The sequence below is a fragment of the Labrus mixtus genome, chromosome 21 (assembly GCF_963584025.1).
Source record: "Labrus mixtus chromosome 21, fLabMix1.1, whole genome shotgun sequence".
NCBI lineage: Eukaryota > Metazoa > Chordata > Actinopteri > Labriformes > Labridae > Labrus > Labrus mixtus.
Window position 1 is genome coordinate 12,392,475 of NC_083632.1, and position 21,820 is coordinate 12,414,294.

The 21,820-nt window shown below is 41.4% G+C and overlaps 3 protein-coding genes and 1 long non-coding RNA gene across 5 annotated transcripts; 2 read left to right on the forward strand and 2 right to left on the reverse strand.

Moving 5' to 3' along the window:
- Positions 1-22: 22 nt before the first annotated feature.
- pagr1 (PAXIP1 associated glutamate-rich protein 1) lies at positions 23-2,903 on the forward strand. Its single transcript, XM_061029148.1, has 5 exons — positions 23-217; positions 508-736; positions 1,954-2,287; positions 2,369-2,457; positions 2,546-2,903. The coding sequence occupies exons 2-5, from the start codon at positions 559-561 to the stop codon at positions 2,779-2,781; spliced, it is 837 nt and encodes a 278-aa protein (XP_060885131.1). The 5' UTR covers positions 23-217; positions 508-558; the 3' UTR covers positions 2,782-2,903.
- Positions 2,904-3,053: 150 nt separating this feature from the next.
- On the reverse strand, positions 3,054-9,824 carry tlcd3bb (TLC domain containing 3Bb). Its single transcript, XM_061029147.1, has 6 exons — positions 9,621-9,824; positions 9,173-9,256; positions 8,471-8,696; positions 7,654-7,749; positions 5,225-5,334; positions 3,054-5,066 (listed from the first exon to the last, which is right to left on the reverse strand). Exons 1-6 carry the CDS (start codon positions 9,743-9,745, stop codon positions 4,799-4,801), a joined length of 909 nt encoding a protein of 302 aa, XP_060885130.1. The 5' UTR covers positions 9,746-9,824; the 3' UTR covers positions 3,054-4,798.
- A 4,297-nt stretch (positions 9,825-14,121) lies between these two features.
- mazb (MYC-associated zinc finger protein b (purine-binding transcription factor)) lies at positions 14,122-21,611 on the reverse strand. Of its 2 annotated transcripts, none has more exons than XM_061027991.1 (7): positions 20,571-21,611; positions 20,239-20,389; positions 19,279-19,709; positions 18,547-18,794; positions 18,400-18,430; positions 17,851-18,022; positions 14,122-16,874 (listed from the first exon to the last, which is right to left on the reverse strand). In XM_061027991.1, exons 1-7 carry the CDS (start codon positions 20,601-20,603, stop codon positions 16,531-16,533), a joined length of 1,410 nt encoding a protein of 469 aa, XP_060883974.1. In that variant the 5' UTR covers positions 20,604-21,611; the 3' UTR covers positions 14,122-16,530. The 2 variants fall into 2 exon arrangements, with proteins under 2 accessions (XP_060883974.1, XP_060883973.1); XM_061027990.1 differs by having other exon boundaries at positions 18,367-18,430; positions 20,571-21,609.
- LOC132955228 (uncharacterized) lies at positions 19,709-20,065 on the forward strand. The gene is made up of 2 exons (XR_009665913.1): positions 19,709-19,903; positions 19,940-20,065. It is a non-coding gene; the product is annotated as an uncharacterized LOC132955228 (long non-coding RNA).
- Positions 21,612-21,820: the final 209 nt, after the last annotated feature.

The following is a 21,820-nucleotide window of genomic DNA, read 5'->3' on the forward strand; positions in this document are numbered from 1 at the left end:
CTATCCACATGATTTTTAATCAGTTGGAGTGCGCAGGCTAGCAAAACCAGGCAGTCACACCGTTCTTGGAGCCAAAATGGCGCTATGTTTACGTCTCTACACAAACGTTTATTATCCTTAGCAAGTCCCGTGGAGAGCTATGGTGTTTTTTCTCATTGGAAAAGATAGCTTAACAATTAGCAAAAGCCCAAGGGATCCAGGATCAGCCGGACATTAGGTAATTGTGATTTTAAGTCTTGTATGTGGTCTAATTGTATTTTACTGTTTATAAATACTGGACGGTCAGGCCTGACGTTAGCTAGCTAGTTAAGAATGAGCACACTGTTACAATAAAGTTGTGTGTTTGTTTGTCCGAAATCAAAGCTAAGAGCTATCGAGAGGGTTTTATGAATGAATCTTCTGGCTTTCTAAAAAATAAAACCTGTTCTCACGGGTCTCTAGATGTGTATTAAGTTTAACAGTACTCTTTTAAAATCATCTTTCTTTACATTTTTTTTTTTTGTACAGATTTGCAGCAATAAAGTTAAGCAGCAGCTGGGAAGGCTACAGGCTGAAAGGATGCAGGCAGAGGCCAAAGACTCTTCGTTGACAGAGGGCGTAGAGGCTCTGGGTGTGAAGGACACAGAAAAACCTGCAGCAAGAAAAGAAGAAGAAGAAGAAGAGGGCAACACAGAGACACAGGACGCGGAGATGACTACCGCAACAGAAGATGGCACAACTACAAAGGAAGAAACGGGCAAGTCCAATAATAAAAACAAGATAAGATATACTGTATTCATCCCAGCAGGGAAATGTAGGTGTTCCAGCAGCTAGCATACATACAAACACACAACACAACACATATATATCCCACCTATACAAAAAACATGAGCCCACAATACATAGCCAGGATAAAAAAAAGTGGTATGGATGGTCCATGTGCATAAGTAGCTGTTACTCATAGATACAAAAATACTAGCTCTGCCAGTGCATAGTATGATAGATTAATAAAGAATTATGATTAAAAAAAAGCAGTCAAGTGCGCAAAATACAGTTTGATATATGCAGCTCAGGCTAAAGTTTAAAGTTTAAATGTCTTCTGTCCTTACTTAAAGGGGAGTCGTTATAAAGTGCAATTGCAGTAGGTAAAAAAGTATTTTTAAATCTGTCCTTTTTGCAGCTTAGCCTCGATAGCGTCCCACTAAAAACACTCTTTTGTTCACACACGAGATTGTGTAAGGGATGCATGTTATTGTCCATAATGTTAAACAGTTTCTGTATCATCCTTCTCCCCATCACCACCTCCAGGGGCTCCACAGCGAGTCCCCAGTACAGAGCCAGCCCTCCTAATCAGCTTGTGAAGCTTTTTAGAGTCACAAGCCCCGATGCTGCTGCCCCAACAGACGGCTGCGAAGAAAATGGCACTTGTCACAACAGTCTGATAAAACATGGATAACATTTTGCTACACACATTAAAAGACCTAAGCTTCCTCAAGAAGTAGAGTCTGCTGTGACCCTTCTTGTAGACAGACTCTGTGTGATGCTTCCAGTCCAGTTTTAGTTTATAAAATATAAAATAATAATAATGAGAGAGGGGAATCTAGTATGTGCAGCTTAACATTGCAAAAACAAGGGATAATTTTAATGAAAATGACTGCACTGATTCTGCTGAAGTTATTAATTGTACTGATTAATTGCACATCTGACAAAAATGCTTTTAATTGTAAGGGATTAAAGGTACCGGGTAAATAGAAATTAAGTAAAATAATAAAAGTTCCTGAAAACCCTCAAGACTGCAAAACAGTCGTTCTGTAGAAAGCAACTGTACTCTCCCAATTTAAAAAGGACCAGTAAGTCTGTTGAGTAAGTCTAATTTATCCACCTATATGTATACATATGGATTTGATGTATAACACAAGGTTGTACAGCAGCTTTAGCTAAAGTGGCTTTCTGTGTATTTATCTTTCTTCTCAGATGGAGACATGGATGTGTCGGAAGGAGAGGAGCACAAAGATGACGCTCAGTCAGATGCTGGATTGGAAGGTGACAAGGGAAAGCAGGCTGCAGTAACAAATGGCGAATGGGAAATTGCATACAGCGACGAAGAAATGGAGGACCCCAAAAACTGGATGCCACCCCCCGCTGAGATTAAAAGACTCTATGAGCTCCTTGCTAAAGGGGAGATGCTGGAACTGAACTTTGTGCCCCTTCCCAGAAGGCCACCTACACCTGAACGCACCCCGTCACCGGAGAGAGATGATGAAGACGAGGCAGCGAAGGAAAGGGAGAGGGAGGAGAGAGACCACAAGTCAGTATTTTATTTTTCAAGGTATGTTTGATTGTGTACAGGTCAGGTGTATGTGAAGCCTCATGACCTTCTCTCTTTCAGGCCTGTAACTCCGACTGAGTTTGACTTTGACGAGAAAGAGATGCAAGCAACTCCCAAAAACTCCTTCATCAACAGACGCAGAACACCAGGTTAGTCAGTCAAGAACTCATGATTTACAGCAAAGTGTTGGGTTGGTTATTTTATGGATATCCCGTTGATTTCTTTTTCATCTCCCAGGATCTTCAGCACGCTCCTCAGTGAAAAGGGAAGCTCGGTTGGACAAGGTTCTTTCAGACATGCAACGCCACCGCAAAATCGAGGAGCACATCATGCGTACGGGTCGGGACCTCTTCAAGACTGAGAAGAAGCGGGAGGAGGCTCTGTCACCAAACAGCCAGAAGGAGCGAGAGAAAGAGAGGGAGCGAGACAGCAACCCCAACACCATTTTCTCCCCGAGACAGAGAAGATACTGAAGTATTAAGAGATGATCGAGGACTTGCTGAGGACTTCTCAAAACTTGAATTTTTTTAATGTAATGAATTTTCTATGTTTTCTATGTGTGTTTTGTATATTGGCAATAAACATTTTAAACCTAGACGATGTTAACTGATCTATTGAGAGTGTCATCTTGCATGACTGTAAACTTACTCTGGAGCCTCCTAGTGGCTACATATAGTGGAGCAGAGCATTTCAATAGATAAACATATTTCAACAGAGCAGAAAAAAGACAACACTGGAGGCAGACTCAGGACAGAGAAGTATATTTTAGCTAAGTTTGAGTAACAATACAGCCTTCACATACGGCTCAGAAGCATATAGTAGAATATGTATGCATAAATATGCATTCAAAACCACAAACCAAATAAATAAATAAATAAATACTTACAAATAAATAACAAGCATTTTGTGGAATATACAGTACATCAGTTGAAATGTTCTAGTAATGTCAAGAAGCAGTACATTGAGTTCATGAAACAGGGGAATGCATACTCTGTGTTCAACATGCCCACAGATGGTTTTTTGGCACACGCTGCGCCCTGTCTTTATGGTTTTTGGACTCTATTTGTATAGACCCATTAGGATAGTGAATCTGCTTAAAAGAAAACATCAAATGATTAAAAACTCAGCAGTTTGTTCATAATAGTCCATAGAACCAGAGGCTTAAATGAAAACAGCTGGATGACTGAAGCAAACTATATAATGTAAAAGGCTTTAACAAGTCAAACATAACTCAAGAAAAGTTTAAAAAAAAATTAAAACTAAATCAGAAATTATAATGGACATGCTGCATGTCAGTCACAAGGGAATGCTTCCCTAGATTACGTTTGTTTCCCTTCAAATTGCATCATCAGGAGGCCCCTAACAAAGCTAAAACATACTCCAATCTCATGGATCCCTTTGTGAAACCAATAACAGAATATTTGGAGATTTACAACAGCTAAAACAAAAAAGACAAGTCAATTTAAAAAAAAAAAAAAAAAATGAGTGGATGTGCATCACTTCCATGAAAGCAAAATGCAAAACACACTTTGTGATAGCAGTAAATGGAATGAAGTCGTATCTACACTGAAACAAGAAGCACAGCCAGAAGGTTTGGGGAAGAGTTTGTGTTCACAGAGTTTTAAAACTGAAATGTTTGTTTTTATGCTGAAATGTCATTGTTGAAAAAATTGCGCAAAAAAAAGAAAAAAACAAATCAACATCGACCTAATACTGACGTGGAAATGAGGACAATTTTACATCAGCTATGTACACATGTCACATTAGTCTGTCCAAGGGAGCCTATTTCTTCTCTGAGAATCAAAGTAAAGTAAAATGTAAAGAACGTGTGAAGAATGGGAGGAAAGGGATAAGGCAGCAGAATACAGTCTTAGAAGATTAACTCCCTTCTATAAAGGGTGAGTCAGTCTGCAGGTTGGTTACATTTTGTTAGAGTGACAGTGACTACATAGAGGATACAGATAATAAACACTAACAAGTCAAAATACTGCTTAGCCGGGATTTTTTTCTTTTTTGAAGGTCTTCTTCATTACTAAGCTGAATCAGGCCTTCCGTCTACAGCAAATGTACTAACATACAATATAATACATTCCTATTTTCCTACTCTTCCTGTACGGTGAGGCAGAGAGGACTGAATTTGATCTACATGAGGGAAATAGCCACCTATGCTTGCTATTCATCCAGGCAAATTCCTCTCAGGTCAGTGCATGTTCCTATCTATCACAGTGCCTGATGACATCTTTAAATACTGAGTGCACTAACACTTCACTTGTTTCCTACAAACTGAGAAGCTGAAGTCCTTGAAGGCCAGCAAGCAAACATTTGGCGTTTACAGTTTGACTGCTGGCCGCAAAGACTTTGGCGCAGTTTGAGGCCATAGTCTGTAGCTTTCTTCATATTGCTACTTGTTTCAAGTCTCCCTCGTAGCTTTCCTTTCTTTACATACTCATTGGTACATTCGCCTTCGTTCCCTCCCCCCCTCCACCCTTCTCAGTGAGCGGCCAGCTCAGGCTCTGTGGAGCACGCACTGTAGCCGTTTGAGGGCTGTGACTGTGCGTTGCTATCCGTCTGCTGCTCCTTGGATGTAGCTATGCTGGAGCGCGGTCTCTGAGAGCGGGAAGAGCCCGTGAAGAGTCGCAGGGCGCCCCTGCAAATTAAGGAGAACCAATAGAGCTGGGGGGCCATAAGCAGAGCAGCGCCAAGGTTACAGTGCCACGGCACAGACAGGGGAACCATGTAGAAGGGAATGGACGCGTACCTGGATCCAAACGCAGGGAGACACTCAGGATTAGAAAACACACGTTTTATGTCTCATTTCCAGAATCCATTCAGTAAGAGATCATGTGTAAGTTGCTGACCAAAGCTCAGCGAGACAGCAGAGCATGAGAAAAAACGGAAACGGAAAGACAGACATACCTTCCATAGACGTAGTAGAGGTAAGGGAAGAGGAGGACTCGACAGATGAAAAAAGTGATCAGCATAAGAGCCCCATTCACTTTGTGCAGGAGAGTGTGTTGCTGTTTGTACTGAGAGCGGAAAAAAAACAGAGGGAGAGGTCGAGAGTGAGGGAGGAAGAAAAGCAAGCAGTACAGTTTGGTGAGAGCTGATGGAGGTTAACTTATTTGCCATTTTTATACTGTTAATTACAACATTGTTATATTTATCAATAATATCCTCATTGACTAAGGAAGTGGTGATGGCATAGGTTGTATGAAAACAGGACAACCCTCCCAGGGGGGACACCAAAACACCTGAGCTCACCCTACTAATTGGCTGCACTAAAGGTCATAAGCTCCACCTCTTTCATGTGAACAGATGGGACAAGAGTCAAACTATAAAATCAATATACACTCAATAACATTTTCCTCAATGTTTTTTTCTGTCCTTATCTTTACTTTAAATCATGTTGATTTGTGTCCAGTTGCTAATTTTTCTGAGAAGTGGGGTTTAAATTATTTATTTGATGCTATAAAAAGGATTCAACAGCATGACTGACAGAGCTGTTGACAAATGTGGCTCCTGTGGGACTGTGTGCACCAGGTAAGGAAAACAGTGGAGGAACGGTGAGAGAAAACGTGATGAACACCGACACAAGAGTCACCGACCTTTCCTCAATCGTGAGAGTCTTCATTCAAACTCACACAAGAATCTGTTTCGCTCCGACCATCGACCATCAGAGGGATTTTTTGCCGTTTTATCAGTCAATTAAATTTGTGTTTTGGTTACCAAAAGGTGCAGGACATCAGAAACACGGCAGAGTCCTGGCACAACTTTGCATCCAAATGGCATCACCAGTGTCAAGGCCCGTCATGGGCGGTTACTTATATGTTGTAGAACCCCCTAACACAGGGCGACGAGACATTGGCTGCGTTTACATGGACACAAATAATCGGAAAATAAAAGCCTGAGTAAAAATGTTTCATGTAAACATGTCAATCAGAACAGACTGATCTGATCAGACTCATTCGGAAAGAAATTTCATTCCGATTGAGAGGGGTGGTTTATGCCGATCGTTGTTCAGATCAGGATCCATGTACATGCTCGATCTGATCGTGTCTGCCTGACTGGGGTAAAATGATCCTTACTGCGCATGTCTGCCCCACATAAAGTGACGTGTTTCCCTTTTTGTCATACCAGAATTGAAAAACAAACATGGCGAGAGCAAAACGAAAGTGGTTGGTAGCCGAAACCACTGTTTTGCTTGAAACTTTAAAGGAACTGAGGATTATAGAAAGGCTCGAACGGTCCAAAGGCCAGAAATAATGAAGTATTGGTTAGATTGTTTTCAAACACAGGCGGAAATGTCAGCTTCTTCTTCTGATGTTTCCAGCAGATAAGACAGGTGGGACCAGTCTGTGCATGTCTGAATGGTTTTATTCTGATTAAATACCGATGCATGAACATGCACGGCATAATCCGATCTTTTTATTTAGCGTCCACGTAAACAGTGAAATCAGAATCCCCAATCGGAACGATTTCATTAAGAAATTGTGCACGTGTAAACGTAGCCACTGTCCATCTTTGAAGACAGTCAATGGGCGACGGAGGGCACACTATGTCAAGCAGCTGGCTGAGACCCTTGTGTTTAGCAGTTTTATGTATTTACAGCAAATGACTAAACTTTTATTTCCTCCTGTCGACCTGCTTCAGTGAGATAACAATTCAGTGAGGTAAGCTTGTATGCATTGCTCTAAACAGGTTTTCCTTATTCCCATTCAATACCCTATAATGACATGTCATCTCGTCAATGATTACTATTGTTTTTGATATACATTCATTGTCTTCTATTCTACAGGTACAAGAGGCCACATCTATTAGCCCATTGTTTATCAAACGACCACATGCACTGTTGTCAGGGACAGGCGGGGCTGGGTGCTGAGTGATAAGTGATAGAGGGAGGGAGGGAGGGAGGGAGGACAAGCTGATACTGTATCTGCTGAATATCCCATCTAAATACTAGTGGCTATATTCAGAGACTAACAGCTGTGGGAGCCTCACACAGGGGACAAGCAGTTAGCAACGGAGGGACGGCCTTCATCCTGACACTCCGTATACACACCAACACATGCCTACAACAAACACTGGGGTGGGTGCAGCTTCTCTTTTTCAAGCATTCAGTGTTACCAATTTAATGATAGATGTTTTCTGACGGTGCTGCTCGCGTAGGAAACAGCCAATCGGCATGAACAAGCTGCATGCTGGGAATGACCAAGAACATATTTCCCATTGAATGAAAAGGTGAGGGGGGAAAAAAAGATGTGGAGAATGCAGAAGAACTTTAGTGTGACAGACGCACATGCAGCAACTCACTCCAATCTTCCCTGAGGACGAAGTGATGCACTCACCTGGATGAGTATTTTTCCTAAGCAGACAGATGGAGTGCTGAGCTCAGCCATGAACATTACACCCTGGAAATAATCTCCCCGTCCTTGCCGCCAAAACTAGGGAGAAGAAGGAGGTTGATTAATTGTCTAGAATGTAATTACAGCATTGTTCCTTTGTGGATATTATCAATAAATACTTTGATATGATTAAAAATCGAACCAAAGCCGACAAGAAGAACATTTGAAGTCTTAAATCCTACTTCCCCAAAGACCGATAATCTTGTACATGGCTTTTTTGTGACACACAAAGCAACTTTTCTCCAACACAGAGTGGTATACTGCTTTATTTTTAGGTATAATGAAGATTATATCAAAGTTTAATCCACAGCTATTGTTGCACTACCAAGATGGAAAAAATATCTATACAATTTTAAGACGCAACAATAAGTTGATGAACAGGAAACATGTAATCTACTAAGAGATATATTGATAAATCATTTCAATCATTTACTAAGCACTAAGAACTTAAAATTCACTGAATTTACTTTTTCTCAAATATGACATTCATTCTGCTATTTAGTTTCCCAACAGCAAAGGAAAGGGAATTCCTTGTCTGTTTTTTTCCTGACATGGTGTAGACAAAATGTGTAATAAAAGAGGAAAACTGGGAGAAGAGTTAGAAGAAATAATTAAAGCTGTCATGTTGAAAATGAGTTTTAAGAAATATTTCAAAGGAAACTGTAAATAATGGGCCAATATGCCAAAGTGTTCATTTTCCACAGAGTAGATGTTCAAATGCAGCACTTGGTATGAAGATTGAAACACGTGTGACAGTTACCACAGAGACGGGGAAGCAGACGGTGACCATGACAACGTGGTGCAGCACCATGAGGAATTCACGACGCAAGTAGCTCGTCATGGCTGAGCTCATGCGCTGGGGTGCTGCCGAAGCCTCCTCGTGACCTTTGACCCGTAGCTTGTACCAGTAGCACATGAACATTGCGTAGATGTCGTAGACGAAGTAGGGGACAGCAAACAAGATATAACTGCTAGTCAGCCAGTGCCTGGGTAGACAGGAAGAGAAGCAGACGATGACAAAGAAGGTAAGAAATAACTACCATTCAATCAACAGCATGGACTAAAAATTCTCAGAGATTTCTTATCATGTTACTTAAATGAAACCTTCATTCAGAAAAGTGCTGCTTCTACACTTTTACACTAAGAATTGCTTTTCTCCTTTGCATTCCAGTAAAACTATTAAACCAATGTTAAAACCCCAGTGATAGCTAAACTAAAAATGACCTATATACACCTCACATATACACCTCAAATTTGCAGTTACTTTTCAAGGGATGAAAATCCATTTACACTTTTGGCTTACATTTCATAGCTGATGTATGACCAGAGGTCCAAAATCCCTTCCTATTCCTGTTTGCTGGGCATCTTAAACCCTCAGAAATTACAAATCCTGACAGCTGACTCACAGGAAAAGCTGGGTCAATGATATAAAACCCATTCTTATGTGAATTTCTTGACTTACTGGTCCTCAATGATGTCCTTGCAGGAAGAAGAAATGATGTAGCCAGCTGAGGAGGCCATGACTGCCTGAACTGATGACACCAACCTGGGAGCATGGAATGGCAGGTGAATGACAAAAATGTATTTCTAGATAGCACATGTGGTTAAGAGTGTTTAAACATCTACTTCAAAAATGGCAATGAAGAATTGCCTTAGTGCTTTTGTGCAGGAACAATACAGCTAAAAGTACAGGGTAAAAAACACCTAACTGCAGCTGCAACAAGCTTCAATTCCTGAGTCATGCAAAAAACTGCATGTGAGCTTAAGTCCAAAACAACTTGGATGGTACTTGATTTTTTGGAGGCAAACTGTGATCGAAGAAGTACAAGTACCAAGAACCCTGACACATAATATGCCAACATGTCAGACCACACAGAAAAATCCCCACACAAGTTTTCAGAAGGCCTCACCTGGCAGATACGATGACTGCATCTCCTTCGCTCCACCTCAGCGCTGGGATCGCCTTCAGGCATTGTTTGGACAGTAGGAAAAGGCCCGGAAAGAACACAGACCCAGCAGCTAGGATGGTCAGCATGGTCCCTGGCAATTTGTCAGCGAGGCGAAAAGTTCAGTTGGCAATCTGGTCCTTGAGATCCGTCGCTCTTTTCCCCTCTCTAAAAAAAAAAAACCGCAAAGCAACTATCACTGAATAAGTTTGTATTGATCTCTTTGACTTGCGGCAACTCCATAATGTAAGCATTTGGCTGCATTAACTTATATATCAAACAGAGCTGACTATCACAGTCCAGTCTGTACTGCTTATTGGAGGTCTTACCAGATTCCCAATAAGATAAACATGATGGTGATAATGGGAGGAGGAGGGGGGGGGGGGGGGGGGGGGGGGGGGGGGCATGTTTGTAATAAAAAGGGTTTTTGCAGGGGACCTCTAAAGCCGAGTACAGTGACAGAACATCACACAGAAGACCCCTTTGTGCAGCATGCTGCAATGTTCATCTGATGACATTGAATGCGTTATTCACATTGATTCCCGGGGGCTACCATGTGCTAGGTCCATGTGGTTTAGCAGTTTGATAGACTAGCTGACTCATTAAAAAGTTCAGGTCCATTAGTAAAATACGCATTGCGCCTTTTTTTTTTTTTTTTTTTGAAATCCTGAACTATTGATATAAACATGAACTGCTGAAATAAACCTGAACTAATGTTACCTGTATTGACAAGATGAACCAAATATTCACAAGTAGACCGGCTGTGGGTTGACAAACAAGTTTACACTATTGGATATCAAATCTTGTATTGATAAACTGTGATTAATGTTTTCCATGTCGACTGAGTCCAATGTCTCACATGTTAATGAACTAAAGCTAACGATGCTTTTAACGATGTTACAAGTGCTAGTTAAGATATATTTAACTCCAATCACCTAGCTTTACATGTTTGGTTGTAAATGCATAAGTAACTAGGTCACCCAGTGTGAAGACAATGTTGCTACAGCTCGTCTTGGGGAGCATGACCGACCGTCTGCAGCGTTAACACACCGGCTAACAATGACGCTAACGTTAGCATCTCTCCGCTAGCTTTAGATAACGGTGTCGCTGAGACCTAATTTAGATAACGACCATTACCAAGATGGTGACCCCTTACACAAACAAGTACCTGCACACACAATTGCCCACGCTTTGCCTGTCATTCGCGGTCACATTACGTGCAAGTCGAACTGTTTTGTTAGCTTGTTATTTGTTTGTAGCCGCTGAGCAGGGCTAGCCGACATCGTGAACGCTAGCCAAAAATGCTAACCCGACTGGACTGGGAGTTTACACACACATGTGTTGGAATAAATTGATATTTTTAAGCAGCATTTACACAAGTCTTTGCAGATTCCGGTCAGCGGCCACTCGAATCTCGTGTCCTACAGGAAGAGTTTAAGGTGAGAGATGTCCCGGGGGTCTGCGCCTCGATGACCCGCATGTTTATGTGGCCACTTCAATGTCTGAAGGGTAGTAGCATCGAGCTAACGCTTAGCTTGCAGCAGGTTAGATCTACATGTATGAGAGGCAGCTCAGCGAGAGCGTTGGGGACCACCCAGCGAAACAAAACACGGCGAACTAGCGGGGTAAAAAAATCACATCCGGGTGTCTACACAGCGTTAGTTGTCATCTCTTATGTCTCCCCACAGCAGTGATGCCTCAGCTTCACAGATGCATCCTCCGTTGACTCAACACTGTGGTCTGCTGCGCCAGCTGGTTCCTACAGGTCCAGGCGGCACCTCATGACATGACGAGAAATTTGCACCAGTCACTGCACTGCATTTTGTAACCTGGATTTTTTTTTTTTTTTTTTTTTTTTTTTTCCATTTGTCGTCAATGCAGGGGGGAAACGTTGAATGGATACCTTCGTACGGAGCATTCACAATTATTTGCAGTATCCAGTCTGCCAGATATTTAACAACAAAGGAGCTTTGCTTTAATGTAGTTTAAATCTGCTTGAATAATTAAGGAAGCAAGCAAATTGTGTCTAATATAGATTCTCATTTGACCTTTGAATGAACCAACATGTGCATCACCTGATCAATCATCAATCCTTTGCAGAATGTAATCAGAGATGATTGTTTGAAAGCTCTTACCACTGTAACTTTTGCTGCTTTGCTGCTTTGCTAAAGTGCTCATGATGGATAGGCCGGGTCTTTGTAATATAGCAATAAGTAAGGTCTTTTACCTGCTTTTTGTAACATAACAATGAGTAAGGTCTTTTACCTGCTTTTTGTAACATAACAATAAGTAAGGTCTTTTACCTGCTTTTTGTAACATAACAATGAGTAAGGTCTTTTACCTGCTTTTTGTAACATAACAATGAGTAAGGTATTTTACCTGCTTTTTGTAACATAACAACGAGTAAGGTATTTTACCTGCTTTTTGTAAAGTGTCTCGAGATAACACTTGTTATGAGTTGACGCTATACAAATAAAAATTGATTGATTGATTGAATTGAAAGTCCTTACATTTCACAGCCCTGCAAACCTTGAGACGTGGAGATTACACACCAGTAAGTCCATCACCAGTTCAGCTTGCTTTGAGTGACAAACCAGCTCTTTGCAGCACTTTTGGTAAAGTTGATTAAAATGTGTTTAAATAAAGGGGACTGGATTGTCATTTAAGGTTAGGGCATGAAAAAACTGTAAGGCTTCACATGTTCCTACAACAGGTAGTACAGGAAGTAGTTTTGGGAGACATTTAATTATTTATTTTTTAGCAAAGAAGTGGAACATCGGCCAGAATGTTGTGAATATCTTTTGTTTTACTCCAAGCTTGGGCTTGGGAGTAGTATAATGGTAGTCCCTACATCCAGACAGAAGTACACACTGTATATGTATACAGAACATACTTAAAGAAACGTGAATACATTGATACATGAAAATCATTTTGGATTAAAGTTCGTTCAAACTTGAGTGAATATGTGAGAGTTCATGCTATTAAGATATAGAGAACTTAAAGAGAGACAGATAGAATATGTTGTACTCTGTAGCATATAGAAGTGCAGTAAAGGTGAAGACACTCTGTACTGTACTTCAACCACTTCCATAATTGGACTGACTGGCAGGCCCATTAAAGAAGACTCTTTGAAGTATAATGTGAACATTTGTTCAGAACAAACAGCTCTGAGGTTGAAACAGGAACAGTCTTGGTGTTTCCATATTGAATGGGACACCTGGCACAGTTAACATTAATTGCAGACGATCACAGCTTTTCTTTTACAATTAAAAACGTTTTTTTTTTCTCTAGAAGACCTAATAATGGAAAACTCTAAGGAGTAACAACATAGCTTTTTTGTTTAATCTTTTTCTCTTTTTTCCTCATCAGTGTTAGAATTGTGACTTTAATTGTGTCTGCAAAAGTTGCTTTGGTTGGTACTTTAACCAATGTTTACGATTCCTTTTTGCTTCACCAAACACTTGAGAGAACATGTCTGATGTGTCTTTTTGTTTACATTTACAGCCATGGTGCCGGTAATAAAAGAGTAAGAGAGAAATAACAAGATTGTCAAGTATAGAAAAACTCATATCATTACATGTTTTACTTCTGTTTTCATTTGCAATCTGCTGTCATCAGAGGATTACTTCCTATGCACAACTTTTAAACACTGGATTTATATGTTACATCGCACAAGTATCACAAAGGACAAGCGATTTTTCACATTTGTTTTCTTGTTGCTAGTCCACAAAAAAAACGTCCCTGCACACTGACAAGAGAAAATGCATTGACTTGCTTGTTTTTTTTTTAGCCTTTGTGAAGCCTTTCTTCTCTCAAACTATTGAGTATAATAATGGTGAGTGCTGACAGTGTGCAGATCCTGATCTTTGATAAAAGGTAAAAATTGATTATTTTATGTTTGCTGGGAAGTACTGTTGCTGTGCAAGACTTATATTTATGTGAAGTCATATTGGTCAAATATCCATGGAGGAAAACATTTACTGACATTATTATTTCTACAGGGTTAGGGTTTCTTTTAAATCACATTTACTAGGTCATGTTAACATCTGAAGAATAATTTGGTGAAGCTGCTTCATGTTTTAAACATAATATGTTCTGTATTACTTCAGCCAGGCTCAGCGAATGTATGGCTCCAAAATGTTCTCTTTCAAATGTAAATAGTAATTTGATGGTGTAAAAGATGACCTGTGAGTAAACACTGATTTAACCATGGATTTTTCCAATATGCTCATAATGATGACAGCTTTACTCTAGGGTGCATCTTGCATTATTTCATGCATCAAATCATCATGAGTCATGCATTAATTATGAATTACTCAAGCGTGTGATGTGTACTCTTGTTATAAAGTGTTATCACTGGAGATGACAAAATGGCTGAGCGAGATTTTGCACAATAGAACTCCCTCATATGTCCAGTGTCAAATCAACTATGTAGCGTAACAGGGAACAGATCATCACACAAACACCCGTTTACTCTTTTACTTTAAATTGTCCAAATTACAAAATAATAACATGATTTCTACTTCATCTACAAAATAACATGACTGTAGTAAGCATCATTGATTTGTTTTTTTTGCTCTAACAATCTTTTAGACATGCATACTGTTGAGAAATATAAAAATATAAATATAAATACATCCCATTATTATTCTTAATGAATCCATGACTAAGATCTGAAATATTTCATCATAAAATAATTAAAATGCAGTTGAGTACGATAAGGCATTAAGATGTATCAGAAGAGCTGTACAGAATCCTAGAGTAGAGGTATTAATTTTTTTAGTGTTATGAAGAAAAAACCTAAAATGAACTTTTTTAAGAGATCACTACTTTTCTCAACAGGAAGAACACATTTCCAAAGAGAGAAGAAAAGGAAGAAAGAAAGAAACTACTACAAATTTCAAGGTAACATATCAACACAAAACTGAAAAAGCACTCCAGTACAAAACCAGGTTTGTTTACAGCATACCAAGTGGTGTTGTCAGACTCCAAATGTACGTAATTTTCCTGACTAATGACTTAATAAGCCCTTTCTCGACACCACATCACACAATATAACTCAGAGCAATTAAAGATATCCAACAGACGTGTGACATGATTAGAACGATAATGACTTGCACTTCGAACATGATGTGCTATACAGAGTTAAATGACTAAGTCTAATGCATAAGTCTCACTCATTGGACAGGTACAGAGAGAAAATTAAAAAAAAAGGACTATGGCAATGACAGTTACAATCAAATTAATTTACCAGTTACAGTACACATAGCTGCCATTTTCCTCTGACATCACAAACAGGATAGGAAGCTCAAATGCTGCGTTACTGTCGCACTGCTGAGTTACAGGTAGTAAATCCCATAAGTGTAACACAACTAAAAAAGAAATCATCATATCATCATCATATCACATGGCCTCAATTAATCAGCAACTAAAAAACTATAAAAAGGGAAAATCTAGATGGACATTTGGCAATATTTGGAGGTACGATAAATTTGATGACCCATTAGCAACCATTAAACAACAGCTAATGTTAGCATTCAATAACTTCAAAAGCATCACTACCTTCTGCTAGGTCTATACCTTTCTTATTGTACCATCTAACACCATGCAAAGTGTGACGTTAGTGTTTAGACACAAGCAAGAGAGTGGCAGAATTTTAATGTTAGCTGTTGCCTAACTTTGGCTAACAGCTTGTTTAGCCTTTAGAAAATGGTCTTGGTCCCTATAACATTTCACTATTCATTGTCTTTTTCACTTGCTGATCTTAAGGAAGTTGTGATATGAGAAGAACTTGTCAGATATCAAATTTTAGGGATAGCCCATACAGCACACAGCTGTCAGACGGCTAACACATTAGCATCGATTCAGAGGAAAATGGCTGCCATGTGAATATAGTGGCTGACTATGTCTTGTTAAAAATCAACACTTTTTATAAATATAATTGTTTACAGCCAACGTATTAGAACTGCTTAGTGTTTCTTTTGTCATGACAGCTCCCTAACAATAAGCATGACTGAGCTAGCTTACTTTCATGCAAAAAGGTAGTTTTCAGGCGCAGGAGTTGCCATGTCAGAAGCCAGAAGAAGAGTTGAATTGCAGTTAGGTCTTTCTTTCTTCTTTTTTTTTTTTCTTTCTAAGATGGCCGGACCCAGAGAGGAAGACTCAGAGGAAGAAAAATCCTAGAAATCTTAAACCCATTTTGATCACCACTGAATCAAACAACGACTATTTAAGGTGCTTGACACTCCTGAATATATCTCTATTCTTTTCTCTGTACCTTTAAGAAACAAATAAACAAATACATCCCACAAATCCATACTGCCCACAACACGAATGGCGTCCTGTCCTGGTCTGTAAACTTACAGCTTTGAAAATCAAACATTGATTTTAGCGTTATGATGCTAACATGCTAACACACATCTTCCCTCCCCCTAATGTGTTCCTTTGTATTCTATTCGAACTAGTCTCTTTCTATTTCTTCTTAACCCAAGCCATTTGGATTTTTTTTGTGAGAGAGCTACAATATGGAGGTAAGATCAGAGCTGGTGTGAGATATACAGTACTTGGTGCACTTGCAGAGAGCAGCTGATGCCAGGGGTGAGGGGGGGCAGAGAGAGAGGGCAGAGAGGGAGAGTAATACACTAGATGCTCACAATATCACATTTTTCTTACACAAATATTTCGGCAACACATCCATGTTTATCATTGGTGTTGCTGTTCTGCATTTAATCCCCTTCTCCCTTCATCCTAACCTTGCCAATAATTGAAGACTTTACAAAAGTGAAACCAGATCAGCATCTATGTGTCACTTTGACCTTCTCTAACCTTGCCCTCTGTTAGGAAACCGAGGTTATTATTGCTGAGCTCCGTCCTGCTAACTGTGAGACTGTGGTGCTGCAATACTAGAGCAGTCCGTAACAAGCAGGTCCACCACTGTGTTACCCGTGACATACACTGTAGGTGCCGTCACCATGTTGCTAAGGGAGACAGAGCTGCTGGAAGCCACATTCGAGGTGATGGGGTTTGGGACGCCCTGGCTGTTGTTATGGGTGCCCATGTGCCCTTGGAGCTGGGTTGGGGTCTTGCAGTGGACACCACACAATTGGCAGACGAGGATGCCACCTGTGGTCGTGCCGCCGAAACCCCCAGGACTGTCCTTCCACTCCTGGCCATGGTGCTTCTGGGCATGGACACGAAGGTACGTCAGTGTTGTGAAGCCTAAAGGGAGAAAAGAGTGAATAGGGACACCGAAAAGAAGTGATCTCTAAAGCAAAATAGTGAAATGTGAAACATTATTTTTTATTACAACACGTAAAACATGCTTCTTTTACACAGCTTATACACAGATCCAGCAGGTATGGAGCAGCATTGGCCTTCTTAAGAGTTGGGTATTTGTTCTCCTGCTGAATTAAAGTCCAATATTAATTCCCCATTTTAGCTTTCTTTGATCTCCACCAATTTCAGCTCCAGACTCCTCCTTTCTGATTCTTTTGGCTGCTCAATGCTCCACTTTGTTCACCAGAGAGTACCTACGTCTGTGTCAACCTGTTGGATGCTGAGCAAGTAGTGTGCATTCAGTTTATCTTTTTTTTTTTAATTTAAAGGTCACATATTATCCTCCTTTTCAACAAGTTTAAATAAGTCTCACAGCTGCCCAAAACATGTCTGTGAAATCCACCCTTTTCCTGTATTTGATCATGCCTATGAACCCTTATATTTCAGCCCTGCTCAGAACAGGCTGTTTCTGTGTCTGTAGCTTTAAATGAACGTGAGCTGTGTTCAACCACGCCCCTCTGGAAGGTGATGTGGCTCGGGCTTTCTTGCACCATGACAAATTGTTTACGGTGAGGAGGCAGACTAAGAGGGCAGAACAAACACCTAGGGGAGGGGTTACTGCCCTTTGTGATGTCACAAAGGGAAAATGTTCAAACTGCCTGTTTAAGCACACATTTTCTGAAAAGTGGAGCAGGCAAGAGACGGAGAGGATGGCCTTTCTCATAATTGGGGGGTTTGTAGGCAGACTAGGGACACATAACAGTTAGGGTGTTTCCTAGAAAACCAAAACACTCAGCGTAAAAGATGCTACCTGGCTCCTTAGAGCTAAAGAAAACCAATGATATAAACACTTTCCAAGAGTAAAATAATGACAACGGTCGTGTAAATTTAACTATTAAATAATGGCATCTGTTCTTACTGCGGTTACAAAGATGGCAGGCGTGGTGCTGTGATTGGTTGTGCACCCTCATGTGGTCAGTGATGTAAGCAGCTGACAGGAGTTTGCCACAGATGTGACAGGGGACCTTTTCCTCGTGGCGAATCATGTGCGCACGCAACCGATCCTTTGTGGCAAAGCTGGACTCACATGTCTGGAAAAAAAGGGGGAAATCAATGACTGTAAGAGAAAATGAAGTAAAGTAATAGTCCTAAAGTGTGGGGCCCTTTAATTCAGAAAAAGTGTGCTGACAAAGCATTCCTTATTATTATAATCATTACTTTAACCCACTAACTCAATAGTACATAAGCATGCATACAATACACATACTCTATAAATTACCTACTATATTAATATATATTTAACTGATTCACATACGATGTACAGAACATGATAAAGCATTTTTGTCATGCTTATGTAAACATCAGGCTTTGTGCTGTTGCATCCAGGTAAACAAACTAACTGTGAGCAAAGTAGACAAAAAAAAGCATGACGCACTGGGCATTTAAAGGGACGCTCTGAGGAGTGCACCTGTCTGACGTGACTGTTGAGATGGTCCGGCCTTGGGAAGTAAAGAAAGGTAATGCATTAGTTCAGATAAAGCTTCACATGTAAGAGACAGTTAGAAATACTTGTGGTTCAAATAATAATCACAGCATCAGATTTGAACTCTTTCACCTGGAGAAAGCCTTGCCGCAGTGGGGGCAGACATACGGTTTTTCAACGCCGCCCTGGTGCGAGCGCACGTGGTGGCTCATGCGGTCCTTCCTCTTGAATCGCTGCTGGCAGATGGGACAGGAGAACGGCTTCTCGTCTGAGTGGGACAGGCGGTGCCGGTTGAGGTGGTAAACGTCCCGGAAAGCCTTCCCGCATGTTTCGCAGGCATGGTTCTTCCTCACCGGGTTGGGGTTGGGATTGGAAGGCCGCTGAGGCAAAAAAAGACAAGCAGATAAACAAACTCCAGAATTTAGACAGGAAGTGTTTTCTGCACAGTTGAAAACAAAGAACGAGTTACATTCAGAGGCAGCTATTCAGATAGTTTAAAATCTATTTTCTTGAAACCATGCAAATACACACAGATTGTTGTTACCTTACTTCCTGAAAGTTTTTTGCATGTTAGGTCAACTACTTACAGTTGGATTTAAGTCTTTTTGTGCGTTCACACTCTTTATGTTACAGAGAACATGCAGGGGAGCGTGGGGGGCTTCTAGCATGGTGTTTCTCAAACTGGGGACCAGTGCCAAAAACTGGGATGAACTTTACTGGTCCCTGAACAGATTTCTGTAGACATTCAGTCAAAGATACACAGGAGACCTCCAGTCAACCATCCCTGTGGCTGTGCAGCTAAAGAAACAACATGCTGGAAGGTTCGGGGTTGACGACAGCCATCTCCACAAGGCCCTGACCCACCTGTACTGTCGCCCCTGAGGCCATGACGACAGCAGCAGGAGGTGGAGCGTGGGGGTTAACACTAGCCATTACGTTTGGCATGGCGACCCTGTCACCATCCTGACTACCCAGGGGAGGCTGCTGGGCCCCCGCCAGCAAGCCGGGAGGGGCGAGAGTAGGAGGTGCGGAGAGATGCAGCAGGGAGAGGGGAACAGTTGGCCTCTCCGCCCTCCCTCCGGCCCCCACCGCCATCGCCAACGGGGCCGCCACCGCCACAGTCAACTGGCCGGCCGCTCCCTCCTTTGCCCCCTCCGCCTGCTCTCTGGCCCTGTCCTTCATGCGTACCCCAGTGTGGACCGACTGATGCCGCCGCAGGTTGTAGTTATTCTTGAACTGCTTGTTGCAGATGGCACAGATGTGGGGCACTCGGGCTGGACGAGACACGGGCTTCACTAGATCCATAGCGAAGGGGGAGGAAAGACAGGAAGATTGAAAAGTGCTAATGTCATTCATGCGTATCTTAAAAAAAACAATCATAAAAAATAAAATAATGGAATTGATCAGATATGATTTTTAGTGAATTTTAAGGACCCCCTTAGTGTACCTGGAATTCTTCCTATTACTATTGATCTTACACAGTTTAAATGTAGATTTTGAATAATGAATAAATCAAAATTAAAAGAGGAATTTTCAGCTAGATGCTTTTGAAATTAAAACAATTAAGTCGTATTTACATTTTTTTCGCTGCTGCATAAAAATATACTGTATGTTCATATGAGATTAAACTTCAATGTTACATGTAAAGCAGATTAATATGGCAATGATTGGTCTCTATCTGTCTCGTCCTTTCATTTGTGAATCACAGAAACAAAAATGTGTGCACCTATCTGAATGACTAATTTATGCAAATGAGGAGTGGTGTCGCCTTATCTGTGCTGCTGACAGCTCCACAGGTGTACAGTGTGGTGTGGTGTCCCTCACCAGGTAGGGGATCCTCACTGAGAGCAGCAGTGTCCACAGTTGAAGGAGGCTGAGCTATGTGCTCTGTGGGTGGGGTTTGGGGAGAACTCGTATGCACTGACATGAGCTCTGATTGGAGGCTCCCCTCCACTTGGTTTTGGGTGGGAGTATTCTGGAGAAGCAAGCAGGAGGCCATCACCAAATGTAAACACAAGTCTCAGCTTTATCTATAGGTGTAATACAACGTGTGGCGATGATAGGGCTGCCGGACACACACACGAACACACACACCAGCCGAGAGGCCATGTGTAAGTGAATGAGAACAGAAACAGAGGTCTGCTCACCAAGCTTACCTGGAAGAGGAAATTGCTCCAAGCAGCATCCATTTTGCGGCACAGCGATGGAGATTATAGTCAGCTCCTTATTGAGATCGAGGAAAGAAACATTTGCATTGTTTCGATCGGCTCGCCGATGATCGAGGCAAAGGACAGACGCCTGTCCTGCAGCAGAAACGACGGGCTCCCGGATTTGCTTAAAAAAACGTAATTAATGTCGTCTGCAAAAATATGTTTTTCTCATTGAGGTAGCCTAATGCTGTCCATTAAAATGCACGCACTCACGCAGGCTGCAGCACGCAGGCCAGCTCCAATAATGGCCGGTTTCTATTTCACTTGTGTTTCTAACTTTAATTCGTCACTGAATTCCCTAAAACGCAATAGCACACAACTTAATTGCTTCAAAAAAATAAAAACGCATATTTCAGTATCATATTTAAGCAATAAGCAAAACACTATACATGACTTAAAAATGCATTTGTAAGAAAGATACCAAATATGGGCTATAACACACGTATCTGATAGCACAGCAGGTCATGCTTTGTTTTTGATTTATGAATCAATTTTTTCCGATTTCTCCCGATAGGCCAATCGGGTGTTTGTCGAAGCCTCGCGTTGGATTCAAGCCCTGACCCCGGCGCGAGGCGCTCTCGCCGGGCCGCAGCCTCTCGCTCCACCTCGGCCGCTCAGCTGCGAGGATGTCATCTTTCTTTTTTTATCGCCCGCTCTCCCTCCTCCCTCCCTGTCTCTTTCTTCCTTTTCTTTTTTAATTCCTCTTTCTTCTCCCCCTCCTCTCCTTTTCTCGCACCGCTATGTCCCACTTGCTCTTAAAGGGATAGGGTTTCCTCTCATTTCCGTCTCCCTCCGGCGGAGCCCGTCCTCCCCCCTTCCTTCCTGGGTTTAGTCAGCCGACCCAAAATGCAATACCGTGTGTTTTTTTTCTCCTTCCCCCTCCTCCTTCTCCTCAGGCAGCTGGAGCAGATCTCGTCCTGCACCGCAGCAAACAGCCGGGGTGACTTTCCATTAACGGCGAGATGACAGACGCATCTTAAAGGGAAGTGCGCGTAGATCCTCCCAGTCGGCCAATAATAATGATGTCAGAGACAGATATAGTAAACAGGACGAATAACAGCTCAGCGTGCACACACACAATAGACGAGATTAATAGTCAGCATTGCATGAATACTGATACACTGTCTGCTTAAGGTAATCAATGTAAAACACATTTTATACATGATATATGATGTGTATGATTTGCCTTGGTTTTT

What these genes read in the sequence shown, in the direction of transcription:
- tlcd3bb (XM_061029147.1), bottom strand. Translation starts at nt 9,745, where the DNA reads ATGCTGACCATCCTAGCTGCTGGGTCTGTGTTCTTTCCGGGCCTTTTC. An exon ending in TCTGCTTCCCCGTCTCTGTG is followed by an intron (nt 7,750 to 8,470) that starts GTAACTGTCACA and finishes TCTTCTCCCTAG; the next exon opens with TTTTGGCGGCAAGGACGGGG. An exon ending in TAGGAAAAATACTCATCCAG is followed by an intron (nt 5,335 to 7,653) that starts GTGAGTGCATCA and finishes TTCCGCTCTCAG; the next exon opens with TACAAACAGCAACACACTCT.
- pagr1 (XM_061029148.1), top strand. Translation starts at nt 559, where the DNA reads ATGCAGGCAGAGGCCAAAGACTCTTCGTTGACAGAGGGCGTAGAGGCT. An exon ending in AACTACAAAGGAAGAAACGG is followed by an intron (nt 737 to 1,953) that starts GCAAGTCCAATA and finishes CTTTCTTCTCAG; the next exon opens with ATGGAGACATGGATGTGTCG. An exon ending in CAACAGACGCAGAACACCAG is followed by an intron (nt 2,458 to 2,545) that starts GTTAGTCAGTCA and finishes TTCATCTCCCAG; the next exon opens with GATCTTCAGCACGCTCCTCA.
- mazb (XM_061027990.1), bottom strand. Translation starts at nt 20,603, where the DNA reads ATGGATGCTGCTTGGAGCAATTTCCTCTTCCAG. An exon ending in CCTCAGGGGCGACAGTACAG is followed by an intron (nt 18,795 to 19,278) that starts GTGGGTCAGGGC and finishes TTTTTGCCTCAG; the next exon opens with CGGCCTTCCAATCCCAACCC. An exon ending in CTGCCATCTTTGTAACCGCA is followed by an intron (nt 16,875 to 17,850) that starts GTAAGAACAGAT and finishes TTCTCCCTTTAG; the next exon opens with GCTTCACAACACTGACGTAC.